This window comes from Callospermophilus lateralis, chromosome 4 (genome assembly GCF_048772815.1).
Source record: "Callospermophilus lateralis isolate mCalLat2 chromosome 4, mCalLat2.hap1, whole genome shotgun sequence".
In the NCBI taxonomy this organism is placed as follows: domain Eukaryota; kingdom Metazoa; phylum Chordata; class Mammalia; order Rodentia; family Sciuridae; genus Callospermophilus; species Callospermophilus lateralis.
In genome coordinates, this window is record NC_135308.1 from 130,566,128 (window position 1) to 130,589,708 (window position 23,581).

The following is a 23,581-nucleotide window of genomic DNA, read 5'->3' on the forward strand; positions in this document are numbered from 1 at the left end:
AAAATTGAGTATATTTTCCTTTTCTTGTGTTTCCTCTTTTGAGGTACAGTAATGGCTATAATCCCAGCAATTTGGGTGGTTGAGGCAGGCAGGAGGAACACAAATTCACTACTAGCCTCAGCAACTTAGCAAGACACTGTCTCAAAACAAAAAATATAAAAGGTTGTGGATGTAGCTCAGTGATAAAGCACCCTGGGTTCAATCCTCAGTAACAAAAAGTATCATTCTTAAACTGAACAGCACATATAGAGTATAAAGTAAGATGTTTTATTCTTAATTTATTATTATTATTATTATTATTATTTGCACCAGGGATCAAACCCAGGGGTGCTCTAAAAACTGAGCCACATCCCCTGTCCTTTTTATTTTTTCTTTTGAGACAGGGTCTTACTAAGTTACTGAGGGCATTGCTAAGTTGCCAAGGCTGGCCTTGAACTTGCAATCCTCCTGCCTCTGCCTCCAGAGTTGCTGGGATTTCAGGCATATTCCACCATGCCCAGCTCTCTCTCTCTTTTTAAAATGTGTGTGTTTGCTACAGAAACTTAAAATAAAAAGTGCCTTGAAATTATTATGTTATTCTAAACATTAATCAACAATAGTACTTTGGGGGGAAAATTCCATAAGTTGGGATAATTTCTTGGGAAGATTTTTCTACTAGCTGATATTGATCATATTTGAACAAGATAAAGATGAGACATAAAAATATAAAATTACTACTCTTATAGGTTTAAGGTCCATCAATTCTCAGGAAGCTGGTTGGATACAAAATTAAGATCTGTTCTAGGATTTCAACAATGACTTTAGCAATAGCAGAAAGAAAAAAAAAAGGAAAAGAACATACTTAGGGAGAAAAATCTCTGATTATTTTATGAACATACCACTCCATTCACCGATAGCAGCTGGTCTCCTCTTTTGAGGCCTCCGTGTCTTTCAGCCACCCCTCCAGGAATGATGCGAGAGATATAAATGGGAGAATTTTGCTCCTTTCCTCCCATCACATTAAAACCAAGGCCTTCATCAGTCTTTGGCAGTTCGACTACCCGAGGGTGGGAGTGGCCTTCACTAGCTGCAAATGCTGCAACTGTGGCCTGAAAGAAAAGATGGTCTTTTGGTAATAAAATGAGGGAAAGAAAGCTAATGTGCTTTGTAGGGGGCAACTCACGCAACTTCTTATTTATTTATTTTTTTTTGGCATTTTCCTGTGAAAGAGAAACCCAGAAGGGAGGGGCCTGTCTTCATTTGGATGCCATCTAGGATTCCTTTCTTTGGCAAACCCCACCCAGCTGTTTTCAAGCTTATAAAGCTTATCTACTATAACACTTAAGGTAGCTAGCTCACTTATGCAAGTACTCCTATTCCTGGGCTCCAAATAGTTTTGGTACATATACTACCTAGTATTATAAGTATTTTGCACATATGTTGACTATGAGCACCTTAATGACAGATTATGTCTTGCATTTTTTTAAAAGACACACAAGTCTACCCTGATGCTTGCACATGAATGCTTATAAATATTCAATAATCTGAAGAGCATTTACACATGTATACTCTTGGGAATATATATGTAATTTGCTATTGCCAGATCACTGGTTTAATAAACTTAAAGTTTTTTTTTTTAACTGAGCATATCTAAAAGAAAATACAAATTAAAATTAAATAATGAACTCAGATTATTATTATTATTCATACCAATATTCTGTATTATTATGGGAGATCACTTATCTGGCAGAAGATTTTTTTCCCCTACATTAATATTTCAACTACTATGCTAACAGGCAAAATGAGTAGTTTCATGGCTTTCTACCTGGATGTACAAAACATCATTTAACATAAACAAAATTTTATTTTAAAATTCATACATTAATTTCCTTAAAGAAGTTCCAGAAAACAACTTACCATTAGTTCCCACCCCACATAGGAATAAAATAACAGCATTTGAGTAGTTTCAATCAGGAAAAGATTCTCTGCCTGCTTCTTTTTTTCCACTTCCATTAGCCTGACTTAACTACAGTTGATTAGATACTTACTATAAAGTGATTTACTCAACCCTGTGAAAATATTGATTCCCAACTACTGTACATTCTTTTTCCACACACAGCATTATCACATCAATTTAGCATTATGCTACTGCCTGCCTTTAGTGAAAGATAGTGAATGATATGGAAATAATGGCTTGTTTTTAGCTACATGCATTTGCTCATGCAAACCTTGTTGTCATGCATAGGTTTTAATGGCTGACATGGATGCAATGCAGACAGCCCAGAAACAACCAGAAAATATTGTGCTATTGCAACATTATGCTGCTCTCCTGCTGTTCTACATGAATAAGAAATGAGAATGGTAAAACACTACATAATTCACTTTCCCCTTAATTAAACCATGTAGGGATCATTTTTTCTGTGCGTGTTCCACTTCAGTACAAGCAAAGCATGATGTAATGGTAATAATACCCTTTTTTAGCCTGGGTTAGGGAAAAAAAAAGTACAAATCTACAGTGTTCAGTTACAAAATGAAAACTAAAAAATCGGAAGAGAAACCAAAAAACAGGTGATGTAACAACAACAAAAAAAGAATTAAATGGAAAATTCTGATTATTTTCACTGGTTCTTAGTGCTCATACATTATTAGAAAGAGAAAAGTCTTTAAAAAGCAAGTCATGTTCTATTATAACATTTCTGTATTTGTGAAATGTGAATTCCAACAGTGATTTTAGATTAAAACTGTTTCCTAATGGTTGAGATTCCAGAAAATTTCATGATCACATGGCTGTAGCATTTTCATTACTAGGGTCTCTGTAACGTCTGGATTTTGGGTTTTTTAAAGTGCACAGTGGTCACTACCACAAAATGTGACAGGTCTTTCCTTTAGGTAAACGTCACATTTTTTCCAGCAAGTTACCCACTGCTCAGCTGAATACAAAGAAGATTATGCATCAGTGGGTACAGGTGAGTTACTGTCATACATAACTTCTTTTTAGGTTTTTAGACCTGAGCAAAGGAATCTTCTTATACTGAGTAGGATATAGGTTCTTTTGGAGCAGAGGAATGTGTCAGAAAACCATGTAGTATTTTATACAATGAGCCAGGAGATTTGCTTGTGCCAAATGGACATTCAGTGAGTTTAATGAAATCATTCTCCTTTCTTAAGCTACAGAAGCAGCAGAAACGTTCAATTTTCCATTAGGATTTTTACCTGGGAAGTAGTACTGGTTCTAGACTCTGGGCTGCCACTGATGTCTAAATTCTCTTACAGTGTACACACGAGAATACCTGAAACACACACGCGCACAGTCAATTACTAGATCACTGTGGTCAACTATATTTTTAAAGTTACTCAAGCCTTACCTTTGCTGTGGCCCTTGCACGGAATTCGGGACAGCCATTGACAGTTATCGTTTCATGCATGTATTGATATACCTAAAATGTTCACATGAAAAAAAAGAGCGTGTAAGAAGTAATAAGACTATTAATTCTTTCATAGTAGATAGAATATATTAGATTTTTATTCTAGGACTGAAGTTCCCTACCACAAATAAAACAGGTCTGAAACAATTATCCTGATGATTTGGACCAAATGTATCTCCTATTTTGTAGTGGGGAGGATGTCCAGGCAGGAAAGGCAATGACATTATTCAGAAGTTTTGAATTTGTCCATGTTTATCAATGTAAAAACGTTTATATTTGGTTTTAAAAAAAACACACTGTGAGTAAAGATTTTTACCATTGCATATAGCTCTAGCTCTACAATTAGTGACAAAGGTTATGTACATCATTATTTCTTGGATCTTGAAATATTTTGTGAGTGATTTTCTTTTTAGATGTAGACAGACACAATACCTTCATTTTGTTTATTTTTTTATGTGGTGCTGAGGATCAAACCCAGTGCCTCATATGAGCCACAATCTCAGCCCTGTGAATAGTTTTCTAAAGTGATATTCCACCAAAGCTAAAGTAGCAGTGTCTGTTTCTTGGCCCAAGCCACAATGTGTTGGAAGATATGTTACTATTAATGATATACAATCATAACTTTGAATATTTATAATTTAATCTGCCCTGTCAATCTATTTTTTTTAATATAAGCAGGTAAGGCCATCAATTAGTCCTTTAAGCACAGAGATAACAATGGTATTCCAGAACACAGGTAAGTAAGAGATCCTTAGAACTAGCAACATGGGGCAACATGTCAGCTATAGTTCATGTGAAAATTCAGCTGAAATATAAAAGTGGTAAAATATGTATAAAGAAGGATGTCATAGGGCTGGAGATGTGACATGCACAGGGCACTGGGTTCGATCCTCAATACCACATAAAAATAAAATAAAGATGTTGTGTCCACCAAAAACTAAAAATAAAATAAAATAATAAAAAAGAAGGATGTCATAGAAAGCACACAGTTTTTTTCTGTTTGCAGACCCAAGTTTGATCTTTATAGTACAGTTGGGGAACTATGAGATCTTGTTTTACTGTACTGACCTTCTATCTGCCCATCTGAAAAGTGGATAAAGATTATCAATTTAGTAGGATAAGACTACTGTTTATGGCTTTAGTCACAACTATAAAAATTATTGAAACATAAATTCTAAACATTATTGAAACATTCCTTCTAAACATAGAGGGGTGGGATTATAAAATCTATATATGTGGTTAAATAAAATGCTTCATTTTAAATAAATTGAAGTAAGGTATAGTTTGAGGAAGACATTTGGAAAAAATAACATGGTAAAATATGTAGGATTGTATGATATTTTGAATTTAAATGATAAAGTCATAAAAATCTATTGCATAACACATAGAGGTAAAAGTCCATTTGGTATTATGCTAGAGTAGTTTGGGGCATGATCCATTTGCTATTGCAGTAAGGAATGAAATAGAAAAATTGTTATTGAAGGCTTGAAGGGGTATTTTTCCTTTATATTAATCTTATTTTAAATGCTTAAAAGTGAATTCAAAATTTGATTCATTCATCCACATAACAATCATGTATGGGTATCTAGGGCCACTGTCTTCTCAACATTTTTGACTGGCTCTTCAATTCTCAAATACACATTTGAATCTCCACAAATGCTGACTCATCATTCCCAGTTGACATAGTTAGACAGAAATGCAGACAATGGTCTGGACCAAAATGGAAGAAATACAATTCCTGTAGCTCTGAACCAAACAATTTGAATTTTCAATTTCTATGGCAAATCCAAATGGGGATGAGAACTGCTTCCAGACGATCATCTGTAGAATCTATAGTAGGTTACGGAAAATTCTCCTGCCAGAATAGCTACCAAGTCATTTCCATTAGTTCCTTGAAAGTGCATTGTTTTGTCTCATAGAACTAGCTTGGCCCTAGATACTCAATACATGATTGTTATATGGATGAATTAATCAAATTTTGAATTAGCTTTTGAGTTAAGCACTTAAAATAAGATTAATATAAAGGAAACAAATAAATTCTACTTATTTCTTCTAAAAGCCCATGTTAGAGGAGGATTTTCTCTATCCTGCTTTTTAATAACCTCTCTCATACCCAACCCCTTGCTCTACCCTACCTCACTATCTCTTGTTGAAAGTGCTGCCTTAGTGTTCAAGGGAGCTCCTACCACCAAACACCATCCACTTTAGCTACATTGTTAAGTATCTACCTGACCATGTCACTACTGTGCTCTCAAGGGTCTGCTGCCCTTAGAGTTAAAGAGACAGAGTCAAATGCCTGTGGGGATCAGGCAGAAATAACAACGAAGACCCCAACCTTCCCTCTAGTCTTATTTTTCTACCTCCTGTCCTTGGCTCCTACCATTCCCCAAGCATATCATACCCTTACAGTTGTCCTTTGTATATCCTGTTTACTCTGATTAAAATGCCATTCCACCTGGCAGACACTTAGTCATCCAACTTTAACAGGATGATTAAAGGCCCAATTCAAATATTATCTCCCTGTTAAATGTTCTCTGCTTTCCTAAAGCAAAGTGAGTTTCTCCCTCCTCAGTTCCTGACCATCTGAATTTATCTGAGGTTATTTTGATTGATTTTTTTTCAGGGAAAGTGACTACTTTGCTTGCATCCAAAGATGTTTATGAGGACAACCATTTAGCAAATAATTAGGAGGTTGTCATCAACTGATTAAGACAAAAGGTAATTTTGTAAGTGCTTGAGATAAATACCTAATAAATATCACAAATTAAGAATGATTATTCTTAACATCCCAATTTGAATGTTCAATTAAGCTGGATATGCAGAGGACAATAGTGTCTTGATAACTGCACACTCTCTGGAGGTGGCTCAGAAACAAACTCTGGTGTGCCACTTTCTAATCTTATGATTGTGGTCAGTTTAAGCCCTTGATTTCTCTGGGGCTCCATTTGCTCATATGAAAAATGTGCCTCACCATAATAACTCAGTCTTTTATAAGGATTTAATAAGAACAGAATAGTTTGTCACATGCAGTAAGCTAACCAAAAAATAACATTATTATTATTATTGCTGTTAAATTGTTTTTAAATGCTTCTCATCTCATCTGACTCTGGGAGTTTTTAGGGGAGAATTTCACTAGACCAGTATTCCATGAACACTGTTTACAAAGAATTGATCAAAGACTATAGTTTTCAACTAAGAGCAATTTTGTCCTCCAGGAGACATGCAGCAATGTGTGGAGACATTTTTGTTTGTCACAAATGGGGAGGAAGATAGTGCTATGGCTATCTAGTATGTGACAGCCAGGGGTGCTGCATTCTACAGTGCACAGGGAAGCTCCCAGAGCAAGGAACAATGTGCCTACCTGTCTGTAGTGATCAAGTTGAGAAATCCTGATCAAAGGAATCAAGCTTCACCTTCTCTTCTAATATGCAACAATTAGTAAGCCACAAAAACACACTTGTATAGCACTAAGGATTCTTGTAAATGTTCAATCATTGTTGGAGTAAATTATCATGATTTTCATGTGCATTTAATGAGGACTTGGACCAAAGGTAATGCTAAATATTTTGTATCTATGAGCTCATTTACTTCTAGCAGCTTATCATTCATGTACTCTTCTGTGATAGAGAGCAACAAATCACTATATTATGGTAGCATGTGTGACGACATGCAAACATAGCAAACATTTCTTTGTATTTTGAATAAAATTACCTATGAAGTTTTATCATATGTAATAAAGTATATAAAATTTATCAAGTAACATATGTATATGTATGGTGGTAAATGTTAAACAAGTGGTGGCTGCAAGTATACAAGGTCACCATTCTGAAACTAACAAATTTATCACTTCAGATGAAAGTGAAATAATACTTTAATCTCCCTTAATTATAAGATGCCAAAGTTAAGTGAAATAAACCCAATATTATTATCCATCTTTTTTCCCTATAAAATAAAATGAATTCTGATTCCTTCATCCTTCATCTTTACACGTGAGATGAAGGGCACATAGTCTGGTCCCAGAGTCAGGACAAAGCCTGGAGATGTTAATTGTTTCCGTTATCTGTGTTACCTTATGAGCTCCTGTTGTCTAAGAGACAACATGGATCCTTGACTGTCTTACTTTTAAAGGACAGTTATAAAAGTATTTGTAAGATTGTGAAGAAAATTGCTATGGAAAGCTAAAATATTTTATAAGATACCCTGATAAAATTCTTCAAGGAAAAAGAGGAAATGGTTGTCCTTTGGGTCCCAGATGTGTGATAAATGTCACCCACAGCATTTCTCAGCATATTCCACTGGGCAGGATAGGTTTAATTCCTCGTACTTGTTTAGCCATTGACAAAAACTCTACTACAGTGTCTTTACCTCACATTTCAGCAGCAGTAATTTCCCAACCTTGGATAAATTTCACAAATTCAATCACATTTTCTGTATTTAGAATTTATTGAAAGTCAATGAGATTTTACAAAGATAAAAGTGAGGACAATGGAATTTTAGCGAGTTGTTTCAGAAAGTTCATTTATTCAATTGTTCAGCCAACACTTATTTTAGAATTGTTCTAGTCTATGTGTTAGCACCTGGTCTAAATTATGAAAGAAAAAAAATCTGTTTCTAAAACTTCCAAAGAACTCTAATTTTCACTGTGGAAAGGTTATTTGAAAATATTTAGGTGACTTACATTTTGCTTTTCTTTATATTAAGAAGCAAATTAACTTCCTTTTTTTTTCCGATGAAAATTTTATCACTGAGTGACGAGCCAGTACAAATGAAGTCAAATCTCCACTTTGACTTCAATTTATTTACCAAGTTTGCAACAGCATTCCCATTTAGATAGAGTTGAGCTAAACAAATAAAATTCTAGTATGAGAGGATTTCTGTTTTCGAAGTGTCATTTATACAAAAGCCAGACAATATCACAAAATGAATTTTCCAGTGTATAGTTCCTGATCTTGAAAATCCAAATTGGAACAGAGAGACAGGGAAGGGATGTCAAAACCATATCATGAGTGTCTCATCCTGGATCCCCTTTCTATCAAACTTCCAACAATCTACCATCTGCATAACCTAAGTTTTCTATTATGTAAAATGTCATCCATAAAGAGGGAGTCCAAAAGAATAAGGCACATGGCCTCATGAAATGTAACCTTGATTCTTTTTATGCTCCTGTTATTTCTGTTATTACTATTACATGCACAGCTGAGATGCCACCGGAATGATGCCTTTAGAAGGTTGCTCAGCAGGCAACAAGTTTAATTTTTTTTTATTTTAAAGCTAGATTTTGAATTTTCTCTCCTCTACTTCTGTAGAATACTTTTATTGCCCGCTGTACTTTGATGTTATTTAAAATTTTCTATGAGAGGTAGACACTAGGTAGACTTCCCTCACACAATCCCCATTTTCAGTCCCCTCTTTTCAGTTGGTCACATGTTCTCTCACTGGTCACATGTCCCAGTTCTGTCTGATGAGCATTCAATTGGAATTAGGTGAGAAGCCCTCATCTTCTACTTCTGGTCCTGAGTGCATATATATAATCAGCTATGGTGGCAACCTCCACTTCCAGGGAAAGGCCATGGAAGTGCATATTCATCAGTTCTGATTACCTGGGGTTCCTGTATCTGTGCAAATAGTTGCCTGTCTCTCCACTTGTAATGAAGAAAAGTAGTCCTGTTTGCTGAAGCCAGGGAAATTGGATTTTCTGCTACTTGCACAGCCAAAAGAGTTCCTGATTACTATATTTTTTCAAGTAAATTTTATACAGAACTACGCTATCTTTAGTTTCTTTTCTTCTACTTCCTCCAACTCTGGAAGTTATAATTATGTCCATTAGAAATTAGTGCAAATTTGTTAATATGAGGGACTTAGAATCTGAGGAGAGACAAAAATCATAGTTTAAAAGAAAAGCAGAAACTTACTCTTTGAAAACAGTGTTAAGAAAATGAGAAGATAAGTCGAGTAGAGAAAATGTTTGCAAAATGCCTGATAAAAATTTCATATCCAGAATCTATGAAGACCTCATAGAAGTTAATAATCAGAAAGGAATCATATGACAAACTGGATAAAGTATTTGAATAGGTACATCATCGAGGAAGACATGGGTGGCAAATATAGGAAGATAGTCACTGGAAAAATTCAAATTGTAACTACAATCAGATTCACCTACACACTTATTAGACTGTGTAGGTATTTTTTTTAAACCTACTGATAATATCTAGTGTAGGTGAGAATTTTGAACAAATGAAACTTTCATACATTGCTGGTAAAAATATGAAATGGTATAGCTAATTGAGAAATCAGAAAAAAAATTTTCTATGGAGAAAAATGTACATTTTCTACAAGATTCATTCCTCTACTTGAAGCTATTCATCTGAGATAAATACAAAAGTTATATTCATACAAAACAAGATGCAAACATAAACTTTATTCATAATTTGTTCAAACTAGAAACAATCCAAATATCCTTCAGTTGTGAACAAATATGCTAATGAAAGCAGGTACGTAAAATGGAATAGTACTTGGCAATAAAAAGGAACAGACAGCTCATGCATACAGCAAAATGAACAAATCTCAAATGCGTGTCACTGAGTGAAAGAAGCCAGATTCTGTGATGATTTCATTTATATGACACTCTGGGAAGGGTGAAACTATAGGGACTAAAAGCGGATCAAATCTATCTCCACCATAATTTAAAAGTGGAGATCGCCTGTCAGAAATGTTCTATATCTTGATAATGGTGCTGGCTTTATCCCTGGACATGACTATGCAATCTCTTAGAACAGTACGCTAAAATGGGGAAATATTTCAGTATATAAATTATAATTCAACTGCTTGATTTTTAATAAAGCAGAAAATATTTTTTAAAGGATGGGAAAGCTTCTGGGTGCAGTGGTTACATGCCTGTAATTTCAGCAACTTGGAAGGCTGAGGCAGGAGGATTGCAAGTTCAAGGCCAGCCTCAGCAACTTAGTGCAACCCTAGCAACTTAGTGAGACCCTGTCTCAAAATAAACAATAAAAGAGCTAGGGATGTGGGTCAGTTGTAAAATGCCTTTAGGTTCAATCCTCAGTACCAATCCAATCCAAACCAAACCAAAAGCCAAAGACAGATGGAAAAGCAAGAAGGATTTTTTAAGAGATGAAGGCATTCAGAAATTTAATCATAGTTTTGGAAACTGAAAGTAAGGATTTTGAAACATGAAGATTTTCATATATCTAAGCAAGTATTTAATGTATTAAAAATAACATTAACCCATACCCCTCAAATTTTATGAACGTGCAAAGCAACAGATATACTTTAATGGATGGGAGCATCTCTTTTGAACATAGGGTGCTCCAGAGATTTTATTGATAGATTGTTAACTAAAATGTCAATAAAATTACACTTAGGATCAGATAAGCCCTTTTATATCAATGAATTGGAAATACAAACAAACCTTTCAGCAACTTTGTGAAAAATGAAATGATATTAGTACAAATCATCTCAAGATGGAAAAAAGTAGAAAGCCATATATATTCAGAATTAACAGAAGAAACAACGAGAAACAAAGGTCACATGGGAAAATGATATGGTCCAAATCTTAGCAAATTATAAAGTGCATTATGGCTTATTATATGTATGGTTTTATTACAAAATAAGTAAGAATGACTTCTTTTAACATAACAGAAACATAAGAATTAAGATTGACATCTGTATCTATCTGTAATTTTTAAATGGATTACACAAGTTGAATAAAAAAAATTATTCACTGTGTTATCTAACTTTAAAGTTAATAACTTTTCAATATTAAAAATAAAGATTATAACTCTTATATTATTTTATAATTATATGGCACCTGAGCAGTTGGACCACATTCACAATACTATGCCATGATATATTTAACATAATTTAATAAAAACACTGCAGGTTTTCTGAAAGCAGATTTTAGGCCAGGGGAGGTATCTAAAATGAATTTGTAGTCATTTATGGCTTTAAATTTAATTGCATTCAGCGGAATGAAGTCTATGTTTACAGAATCAAGCACTCTGATGTGAATATGCATAGTATACTTGATATGACTAGAATAAAATAGAAATACAGCTTGAATCACCAAAAATTTATTTTAGGATATTTTGTAGAAATTATTTCAGATCAACTGGAAACTTATTTCATCTACAGGAAGTGATATTCCCAAAAGTATCTAATTTTTGTTTTGAGTTTCTTATCATATTTTGAAAAAAAAATGGCAGCTCCTGTAAATTTTATTCAAGCTATAGCTGCCAATTTATCTTTCATGTGTATTTTCATGTTTTGTAACTGTGGAAAACATGTGCAAAATCCCAGTATTAGATTTACTACAAACTAAAGAGTTTAGGAAATGAAATTCAATGTTTGCAAAATAAAATTAAGTTAAATTAAATGGCACACACTGCTTACAAATCATTTCTACCAGAGTGGACCCGTCAAAACTCAAATCAATTCAGAAAAAAATCCAAGAAAGATAAAATTCCAGAGTAACTTCTTTCTGTACTTCTCTCTTTAATCATCCTTTTTAATGAAACATGCCTTTCATTGGACAGAAAGAAAATACTGAGAGATATAAATAAGCAAAGGCCATCTCTATTAGGTTGAATGACTTAAAGAGAGGATTCGGCCATTAAGGAAGATGTCTGATGGTATCACTGGTAAAATCAACATGGCTATTAACATTTCTTCCAGGGATGGGCCAAGAACTTCGAGAGGAAACATTCCCCCCACTTGGTTCTGTGATAACTGAGCCACATGAAACCAGGAAGAAGACAAATGGACTCTTCAATTTTTAATCACAATGGGCATGAAAGACTTTCTTTTAGGCAATTAGCTTCATTATTTCATTACCATTTTAAACTATGCTAATGCAGTGGCTAATGCCTTTGGCTGTCCAGTGTTATACACAGCTCTTGCTTTCAGCACCGAAGAGGAAACCTCAGCGCACATACTTTGATACCACTAGTGTATTCAAGAAATGAAATCAGCCTTGCTATAGAGTCTCCTTCCACTGTGTCCTTCCAGGATGCATCTAACAACCAAGTCATCAATAGGATGGCATTACTTATAATTAAAAACAAAAAGAGAAGCACTGAATTCAGAGGTTAAAAATGAAAGTGACGCTTTGGGACTAAGAATTTCCTATCCTTCCTCACACAATAACCTCTGTACACCTGCTTATTCACTGCCCCGGTGGGGTGATTGGTCAGCACCTGGGGGACCGAATTAGGTAAAGGCTATTAACTGTATTAGGTACTGGTAGGGTCTCTCTTTGGTTAGCACCTAGGAGGTGCACCATCTTCTCTTTCCATAGCCACGTCTTGAATAGGAGCTGCCTATTTGGGACAGATGTAGCAAGTACTCTTGCTTTTCCATTCTATCTTCTTAGGCCAAACCAGATGCCTTAGGTTCAGAATAAAGGAAAAGAGAGGGATCACTTTGATGTGTGGGCCCAAGCTCCATTCTCCAATCTGTATTTTATCAGAAACATTGAAGCAGAGAGGATTTGGGTGTTTTCATGCTGATTAAGTGGTGCTTTTTCCTCATTGGTTTGTGGTGCTTTTACCTTGCCTCACGGGTCATTAGGGCCTGAGCAGGAAGGATGGAATGCAAAAGAGGAGTTGAGCATGTCTAGAGTCCTGCCTATGATACCATCTTAATCACTCTGAAACCACAAGTCTACTTCTTACAGCCCACACATATATATCCAAGCTCAGTGATGTGACTCAGATGTCGTGCTGCAAAGAGACGCATGCCATTTATGGTTTGCCTTAAAGGACATTAACTAAAAGACAGCCAAAGAAAAACTGAATTGAATGGTCCCCGCTTTGTGACCAGTCTCATGTGCTAAAGTGAATCAATGTGAAAAATGGTATTACTAGATTAAAAGAAAATATAGTCTCAATTTGCAAGTGTTCTCCGGTGCTTGGATTTAGAAGTAGATGAGGATACATTTTGAACAACGTGATGCCACTTGAATATCTAACAACTTGCCTACTCAAGTTATAAAATAATTTTTTTGTTGTTTTCTGAAATGCCACTTTCAGATGAAGTCCAATAAGAAGGGCACATTAAGAAATATTTATAGCATTCTACCTCGTAAAGGATGTGGAAGAGAACAGGGACCCTCAAAAATGGTGTTCTTAAATCACTTGACAAAAAGGACTCCATGCCCCATTGTTCCTGACAGTCAATGGCACATCCTTCATTTTTGGTTTGGTGGGGACTCAGCAGGGAAGCCTCAGTACTAGAGGTGTAATATAGAACACAGCCCTCAAAACCTCTGCCCATTTTGAAATTTCTGGAAGTTATTTATATTACTTGTTTTAAGTGAATTAAAATGACTATGCCACATAATTTTCTAAAGGGAACAGAAAATACTTTGTTCAGTTTTATGGTTTCACAACTAATTATTCTGTTATATAAAAGCAGAATAATTAGTGGTGAAACCATAAAACTGAAGAATGACTCTAATTTTTAAAAACTGGGCAATTAACCTTTAATTCCACTACTTATTTTTATAATTGGTTTATATTTCCAATGGGTTCTTAAAGCATATAACTTTCATAAGGTAGTGCATATTAATTCGTACAAATAACTTTGAGAAAAAAAAATGAGACCACAAGAAACAGAGCATTTCCACAGGGTCCATGTGGCAAGTGGCCAAGCTAACAGGAAGAAATCTTTTTCCTGTAGTTGTCCAGAAAGAATTCCCTTAAGGCAGTTATTCCCTGCCCTGCTCTTGTTATACAGCCAGAGTGCCCTGTGACAGGAAATGCCTGAGCAAAATTTTGGGAAGATGTCATTTCCAATTAGTATAGCACTATTCAATGTGACTAGATTATCTCTGTTTATTTGGGGTTAGATTCAAACAGGATTTGCTTCGGTTCAGCCTCTTTTTTTTTTTTTTTTAAAACTGATTGGATTAAGATGGCATGAAATCTCATGAAGGACCCCAGAGTGCTGGGGTATTGACTCAGCAGTTTTGAAATTAACCAGTGTACATAAAAGTTTGCAAGGGTTGTATGATCAGTTTCTGCTTACAATAGAGCTTCATCAGGAAAATGAATCAATCATTTTGGAATCATTAGGTATATATTGTCATTGTCCAAGAAGTCAGATCAGCTGTTTAAGTAACTGCTGAAAAAAATTCAACTCAGTTACTAAAGACCAACCTAATTATTCAATTGATTGAATTAAAATTATTATAGCTAAATAAGAAGGTTTCCAGATGCAGCAATAAAAATACAGGATAGATAACAAGGAATCAACTTCTAGTTTAAATATGTCCCATATAACATTAAAGATATTAATACTACATAGCTAATAATTCTTCATAAAGGTTGAAAAGGAGATTATTAGAGTTTGGCAAGACATGCTAACAATATAATCAAGAAGTAAATTGAATAGGATTTGGTGGTGGTTGGTCCTTGGCAAGAGAAAGGAGAGGGGTCCAGTTTGATGATGGCAAAAAAGGTGAGATAATGATAATGAATTTGATTTTGGACAATGTCATTTGAGTTCTGATCTTCGAGAGATGTTCAGCAACAGATGAATCTGTAGGTCTGATACTCAGAGAAAAAAAATCAAGCTCTAAGATATAATTTGTGAGTCATCTCTTTAGTTGGCTTACAAAATCTTTGTGTCAATGGAATCATTTCAGAGAAATTTAGACTTGAGAAGTTGCAATTGTGAGGGGCTCCAACATTTCCTTATATAACTTATAACGCTACTGTTAGTCTTGATGGAACACATTAACCCAAAGCATCTTTTTTTTTTTTTTAATTTAACTAACTCACATGTAATGTCTTTTTTTCTAAGTTAATTATATCCGGGAGAAAGGGAATAAAAGAAATATACTTTTAAGAAGTGATTTTAAAGTACAAATAGTTCATATGCTATAGAAACTTTGTATAATGTAGAACTACACAAGCAAGAAATTAAAGTCGTTTATAATTCCCTACACCAAGGGACAGTCACTGTTAATACATCTTGGTATTCATTCCTAGAGTATTTATTGATTTTCAAAAATAAATATTGTTAGTCACTATATACTTTATAATCTATTTTTTTGTTTTGTTTACTTTTTGTGTGATCTTGGAAATTGTGACAGCTCAACATCTATTAATATTCATTCCACTTTAAAGCTTCATATTATTTCAGTTTCAATGCATCATAATTCATTTAACTGGTCCTCTAAGGAGGGGCCATTTTGTGTTCTAATAACCTGTACTGCAACACAAATAACTTTGGATTATCAAATCTTTAAAACAAGTTCTTTGAAGTGGAATACTGAGTGAAAAGCTTATGCATTTCCAATGTTGCACAGCTACTGATATATTGCCCCTTTGGTAGGGGTTTGGCAAACTCCAGCCAGCTGACCAAATCTATTGCAGTGCATACAGTGATTAAAATGGAAAGAGATGGGTCAAAAAGCAAATCACAACCCCCAAGGAGAGATAATTTATGGCCATATGTTCATCACGGGTGAATGAATAAACTAATTGTAGTGTATCTCTATAATCAACTTCTACTTAACAATCAAAAAAGAATGGATTATTAATTCATGCTACAATATGGATGGTGTTAATTATTTGGAGTAAAAGAAAGCAAATAAAAAATTTTAATTTTAGATATCTTTTAAAGTTAACAGGAAATTTTTTAAAAAATATAATGCTGGATTCACTGCTAGTTGTATACTGTTTTACCTACTGTCCCTGGTATAGGAAGAAAATGGAACAGTGGCACAATTCATCACTAATAATGTTACTGCCTAGATAATAAGGGGTTTAGAATCATATCTATTACAAAATAAGGTATAATATTTCAGAGAATTTATCAATGAAAAAAACTGTACTCAAATTATAAAACAAAGTCTCTCCTGACTCATAGTCCACATTAATATCAACCACTCACCAGATTTTCCCTTTAGTAAAATAATGATGAGAATAGTGCCTCCAACAACATAATCACCATTTTGAATGAATGGTCCAGCATCTGTTCTGTCCTGACGGGATTTGCTTTCCCATCCTGAAAAGGAAGTCTACAAGTTCTCATCCATTCAGGCTTGTGAATGGACTACTTCAATCTCCTAGTAATGTTGGCAGGAATCAAATCCTTCAGAACCCAGAGCAACTGGATAAACTTTAAATCTCTTTGGATTTGGAAGAATTAATTTGCATATTCTTCACAAATGTCATACATTGTTTATTCTCAGAAAAAAAGCAGATTAGGATGTTTTGTTCTGGGGTCCAGAGGGACATCTTGGAGTTCCTGTATGATTTCCCAGAGTGAATCCTGTAGAGAAAGGTGGCATTCTTCCTTCCTTCAATGCCATGAATAGAGAGCTGATGCTTCCAAGCTTCACCCTGTCAACTGATCCTCCTGATAACCATCAGCAGTTCACTTCCTACATCACACTCTTCTCTGCCACCTCCTTAGGAGCCCTTTGAGTGTGGGAATGAAGTCTGAAGATGCAGTCATGTTGCCTTGAGTTTCTGAGGAACGTCCTCTTCACCAGCTAACCTTGAGAAAACTATGTCTCTTCATGGCTTGAAAACTGGTTCAGGCACTCAGACTCATAGAATAACTTGTGCATCTGTTTCCACCCTCTTTCTCAATCCTAATGTTTTTTTGACCATCTTCAACTTTTTGAACATATGCAACTTGCCTCTTTAGGGTCCATGAAACTGCTGACCCTTTTCTTGTGATGAGAGGTAGCTTTCTTTGTGGGGTCTCATGTGGTAACCCTAGTGGTCAAGGGGCTGAGTCCTCTAGGTCTACTTTACAGAAACTGGTCAGAATCTGATTGGGTTTCTTGCACAACACATTGGTTCCTGCCTCTTATTCTTGTTGCTGGTACTGTAGGATAGTTCAGCAATTTCAGTCACCCTTCCCAGCTGGGTGTCCTTCTGAAGTGCCCCTCTTAGCACTGGTAATTCCAAACAGGCAAGGAAACCTATCTAGTAAACCCACCAGGACTGTTGAGTGCAGGAGTGACAAATGTGATTAGGTTATAAAGGGAGGTACCAGAAGAGCTCTGCTTACAATTGCCCATTACTTGGGCTGCTAGCTGCTCTTGGCAGCTCAGAGGGCAAAAACTCAAGCAATTCTTTTGGTAAGAAAGCAGACATGACTCCAAGGTGCCTGTTAGTTCCCAGAGAGGGCAGTGCTGTGGGGAGCCTGTGAGGCAGGTATCCAAGAGTTGCTTCTGAATTCATTGAGATTGTGTATATAATCTGATTTTTCTCCATGAATTTAATCCTCTTGACATTTCTTGAAAGGTGCCATCATTCTTCATCTTTTAAATATACAAGAGCATAATTATGAAAAGATGATTGAAAAATGAATGACATTTTATCATATATTGCTATGGTGTAAGTGTTTGTGCCCCCCTCCCCTTCATAGGTTGAAATTCAATCACCAATTTGACGATATTAGGACCATTGAAAGACTTCTTAGATAATATTCATGAGACTTTCAAAACAGATCTCAAAATAGAGACTTTGTCCTTTACCAAGGGAGTTACCGGCTAGCTGAGGTTGTCATGGACTCATCTATGGCCAAGTCCTTCAGCTTATTCTAACCTTACTATGAGTAAGGCACAATTTGGTGACCTGTGAAACCTACAAAAGTATATTTGTCTGGCCCCAGAGACTGAGGCAGGAGGATCTTGAGTTCAAAAATGGCAAGGTGCTAAGCAACTCAGTGAGACCCTGTCTCTAAATAAAATACAAAATAGGGCTGGGGATGTGGCTCAGTGGTGGAGTGCTCCAGAGTTCAATCCCTGGTACCCACCACACTCCTCAAAAGTATATTTGTCGTATTTTACAATTTTCAGGTACCCAAGAGATTATGAATTGTGATCTTTTATGTGATGCCACTGTAAACCTAAGCCTGATCTCTCTTCTCAAATCATTTATATTGAAAATGAGGACTACATTGATTCTTGTGACTCACTGTGATGACCTCCAAAGTCTTTGCAGATGTTGAATTAAAAGAAACTGAACCATCATTTCAGAAAAAATACAGCGTTAGGTCCTTGTGAGCCTCTGGTCATAACATTTTCACTGAGGCATCAATTCCTAAACTTGTTTTGCCTGTGTTTTTGCTTTCTATTTAATACATATCAGGGATTCACTGTCACTGAACTAACGGCCACCTACACCCTAATGCATGCTGGAGTAATGCTTATTTGACACATATATTTTCTCTTTAGTACACATTACAGACTTTTTGTGCTTAAGAACACTGACAGCAGTTCAGCAAAGACCGTTTTAAATAGCAAAAAATCACCAACAAAAAGCATGAGAATGTGACCAGCAGGGTACGGGAGATGGGAAGAAGTTCACTTGTTAACTGTTGGAGAGTTGAAACAAGAAGGCAGAGCATTGCTTGTTCATCTTCAGCTGAGAACTGCAGTGTGTGTGTGTGTTGGGTGGTTCAGAATCTTCTACAGCAAAAGCAGCTACAGAATGAAGAATTCCAGATTGCTTTTGCCATTCCTTATATCATCCCGACTCATCATTACTAAAACATGAAGGCTACACTTTTCACAGAAAGGAGTTTTCTGTGAGGAAAAAAATCACATCTTTTCTCTCATGATCTGTTACGTTCAATTTATGGTGCATTCACCATGCTAGTATCTGTATAATTAATCTCATAAGACGGATAGTAGATCTATAAGACAATCTCTAGGGCCTGATTTGTAACCAACGATGACCTCCAGCTCTTCAACATATGCACAAAAAGAAAGAGGGAGAAAAGAAAGTGGGTCTTTAAGGTTGTTTCCTTACAGCTCACTTTTAGTTCAAGCTCATTAATTCAAGGGTTAAATAGACACTCACAAATAATGAATATTGTTCTTCATTTTCCTATACATTAAAATATGTAATTGAGGTAGAGCAAGTAAACAAGCATAAAGTAACAACGTATTTTTTGTTTGTTTTTTAATGAATGTAGACCCTTGAAACTTTCCAGGGTTTGTTCTACAAAAAGGCAGTCAATGTTTCCTTCCAAAGCAGGCACATAATTACCTGCCAAATGTGTGAAGGTGGCGTAAACTACCCAGCTGATGCCAATCACAGACTGTATTTGTCTTGCTTGAATCACCTGGATTTCCCAGGCTCCTTGACCTTCTATTCTAAGGAGCTGTTTAATTATATGTCCTAGAGAGTGTCATGGCTCAGTCATCCAAGAAAGAAGTCTCATGATAACCCTCCTGGTGGTAAATAGGTTTTGAAAAAGAGTATTTTGATGTTGTCTATTTGGCGTGGCATTGACAGAATCCTCTTAACAGAGGCAAGTAAATTTAAAACGTTATTTTTGTTGTGACTTAGCAATGGATATAACATACATCTCTGGTCCTCACTTGTTCCTCCCCTATCCAGTGGGTTATGATGCTTAAGAATGGGGTAAGAACATCTCTTTTGTATATTACATGGAAATTCTTTTTTCAAAGAGCTAACTGGTAAAAGGCTTGATTTCTGAATAATAATAATTCTTTTTTTTTCTTTTTGTAGTGCTGGCTAATGAATGAGGTCCTCATGCATGCTAGGGAGACTATTACTGAGCTATACCCTCATCCCTAAAATGTTCTTTGGAGGAAAGGGAGGCAGCAAACATTCACTTTTACCTGAAAATGTATCCAGAATTTTACTTTTGCTAAAACTTCAGCTGAATTTTGCAGATGTTTAATTTAAAAAAATAAAATTAAAAGAATCTCTGAAAACATTATTTACACAGATCTTCTTCCATGATTTTGTCTATTCTCTGTGTGTTTCAAAAGACAAAGTCACATTCATAAGTTTAAGGGCATAATGCTTGTAGCAACTGTATTTATTTCTGTGTTGAAACTGAATCAGCTGGGCTCGACACAAGGTTCAAGACGACATGGCCAATCAATTCTAAAAGTCAATTTGCAAGGCTTGACCCCAGTGCTCTAATTATCTCCACTCCACTTGGGGCCTGTATGAGATTTTGTGGAAGTTGTTTCCATATCAAGACCCGAAAAAGTAAAAAAAAAAAAAAAAAAAAAATGAAAAATAAAAGCAATGAACCATTTTATTGCTTGACATAGAACACAATAAAAATGATGTGGAAAAATAATAGCTGTTTACATTTGCCATGTTAGGATGAAGGCATTTGAATTTTTTGTTTTGAAAAATGATTTTTTTTTCATTTGCCAGGAAGTAGGCATGTATTTTCATTAGGGACATTGTTGGAAAATCCCCACAAAGAAAAACATCTGCATCATTATCACTACTGTCAGAAAAATTCCCTGGCATGCAAAGCAGAGAATGTGCCTGTCTTAGGCAGCAGAGATGCTAACTCATTAAAAAGCCCAGACCTGAAAATGAACCAAACTTCATTTAACTTTGGGAAGTGATATGCCAGGTTTAATTATAGTATGGAAGAAGAAAGGCACCAAAAAGCAACATTTTCTATGTGAAAAAAATTTCATAAGACATTTTCTCTCTGAAAGAAAAAGTAGGCCAGTTTTATCAATGTGAGAAGATTTGAATCTGAATGTATTATTAACCTGCCTTTGGGGATGACAAAAATCTGTCTTTGTATTTCCACATCCTTCAAATTAAATCATAGAAAAACCTAAGTTCGTTTGCGAAAGGGGGAGGGGAATCGCAGAAAGTTTTAATTATCCTGAAGTGCTTCATTAGTACCTACCCTCAATCAGATAAGTGCTATCAATTCAGATGAATCCATATATTCTCTCAGACACTGATTATTCTTGTCACATTTCCCATTCATTTTTATCATAGATAATTGTCAGCATAACAGTATTAATGGAAAAACAACCTTCAGATTCTATACCCGTTTCAAAGTATGTAGTTTCCTCTTAATGTTCTTACTGCCTACCTAAATACATACTTTTAAATGTCTTTTCTCAAAAAAAACCCCAAGATTTGCTAGTCGTATTTCCTATCTCTGGTGCATATTATATATTGTAAAATCAAAGAAATCTTATGTTGATATGATCTATGTAATGCAAAGCCCATTAATATGTCAGTTTCTCTGGTTTATTTTTCAAACTGAGTGGCCTGTCCTGATGTCATGAAGTGGGATAGGTAGCTGCGCTTTGAATCTAGGATAAGGGAAAAGACTTAGGAGCTATTGCTGTGTGACCTTTCCTGTAGAGGTAAATAATGACAACTCTCCCTCTTCAAAATAATAAGGAATACAGCCTTCCAGAGAAGAAGAAAAGATTTCTTATGGAAATTGGTTGAGTCACAGAATTGATGACAAGATTCACTGTGATGTATCAGGTTTGTTGCCTATGTCACTCCATGTGGAGTCTTAAGTCACTTTGGACCCTTTCTTAGATGGTTTTCTAAATAATAATTTAGACTAGAAAGGAGATGAAATGTTAGAGGGCTCATAGGAGCCACTAGTAGCTGAAAATAAAAAGAGGACTGAGGTGTGTGTGTGTGTGTGTGTGTGTGTGTGTGTATGTGTGTGTTGTGAGGGGATTGGAATAAATGACAAGAATAACTCATCTTCCTTTCATGAAATTAGATATGTTAAAAGTCAGTATTTATTTCTATTATGCAGACACATTCATCAAAGACCAAATTTAATAAAGATGGAAGGAGTTTCTCACTTTTCATTATTTTACATAAATTAAACTACAGGTTATTTAATAGATACAAAACTTTATAAGAGGAAATAATCAGTGAGTCAACTCTAGCAAGAGTAATAGGTCCTTGATTGCATTTGAATATGGTTCTATTTGATTGCTATGTTACTGACTTAGGGTTCCTTTCAAAAATGATTAAAGCATATTTCTGGCTATTATTCTCTTCTTAATATCATTTCTGTGTTATTATTCTGTATAGCTACTCACACAATGTTTTTAATTTCTTTCTCTTTTTTTGTTTGCATGTTATTGTTTCAGTTAGGAAGAATTCAGATAGAAATGAAAGTTGTAATTCAAAATGGCTCAAACCAGATGGTTCCCAAATGTTGCTACATAATGGAATCACCTGGGGAGCCTTAAAATTCAGGGACATCTGGCTCCCACCCTCACAGTTGCAGTGGGGTTAGGACTGGGCATCAAGGTTTTTAAAGGCACTTTGTGTATTCTCAAGTGCAGCAAAGTGTAAGAACCATTTGTTCAAATGCTGAAAAATGCTAGTAACAAGAAAGTTCAAGGTAAAGTGAATCTAGACAATTAGTTTAAATCTCCATCTCTTGCCATCAAGGTCCCAGGTATTTACTCCAGTGGAATTCTTGTAACATCAACTTTGTCTTTTGGTACTGATTCTTATAGTTACCCCCAAACCTGGCTCAGTTCTATAAACAACATTCCAGTGGGAAGGAGGGTATTACCTCTTCCCATGTCTCTTTTAATAATTGTGATATTCTCAGAAACTCACTCTTGAACCCCCATCTATGCCATGCTTGGCCTTTCATTCAGGATTGAATCTCACCACACCAATCTCATCACTAATAAGGGGAATGAGACCATGACCCCTGCCTTGGGGTAAGTCAATCATATTTACCTTCCTTGATGAGCACAGGTTGGCCCTTCTTTGAGTCATACTGATGTACAGTTGAGAGGTGGGCAGTAGTCACCTGATTGAAATCATGTTACGATATTCTACCTTATAGCTTGATGTCTCCTTGGATAGGTCTCCTCCTTATGCAAGACTTTTGTGAATTTTCCTCTTCTACTCCTCTCTGTATGTGAGCACTGCACTCCATAATAAGGAGAAATCATCAAGATCTTAGAGGATTATCAACTGGAAACACCCCATTCCCAAAAGAGTGCTTTGCTCTCTGGTACAGCCTTATAGTAAACTTCAATTGCTGACTTTTTTTTTTTTCATCTTTAAAAAATATGTATTGTGTAAGAGCTCAATGTCACTAAACATCAATTCTTTTCCATTTACACTTTGGTAGGGTTTGTAACCAATCCCTTCATATCTAGAAATGTGTAGAAAACCATTCTGATGCACATGTTTGATGCTGCCAGTTTAGCAGATTAGTATTTCAGTTTCCATTTGACATCAGGTTTATAGTCCAGATGAAAATATTTATCTCTGAAGTGTTACTGCACTGACAGCAGAGCAAAGGGAAGGCTGGAAACAGCTGTTTTCGGTTTCTTATAGTGAAATAATGGATGGTTAGCAACTTGACTGAAACTTGGTACCATTGCTTCT

At 35.5% G+C, this 23,581-nt stretch overlaps 1 protein-coding gene across 2 annotated transcripts in view; it reads right to left on the reverse strand.

Moving 5' to 3' along the window:
- Lin7a (lin-7 cell polarity scaffold A) overlaps window positions 1-23,581 on the reverse strand; it is a 137,803-nt gene that overhangs the window by 45,268 nt on the left and 68,954 nt on the right. Inside the window, exons 1-3 of one of the 2 annotated variants that reach the window (XM_076853156.1) lie at window positions 3,345-3,413; window positions 3,193-3,269; window positions 879-1,088 (exon numbers count right to left, since the gene is read on the reverse strand). In XM_076853156.1, the coding sequence (XP_076709271.1) occupies window positions 879-995 (117 nt within the window). In that variant the 5' untranslated portion in view covers window positions 996-1,088; window positions 3,193-3,269; window positions 3,345-3,413. Of the gene's footprint in view, window positions 1-878; window positions 1,089-3,192; window positions 3,270-3,344; window positions 3,417-23,581 lie in introns of those variants that run through there. The other variant, XM_076853155.1, reaches the window with a different exon arrangement.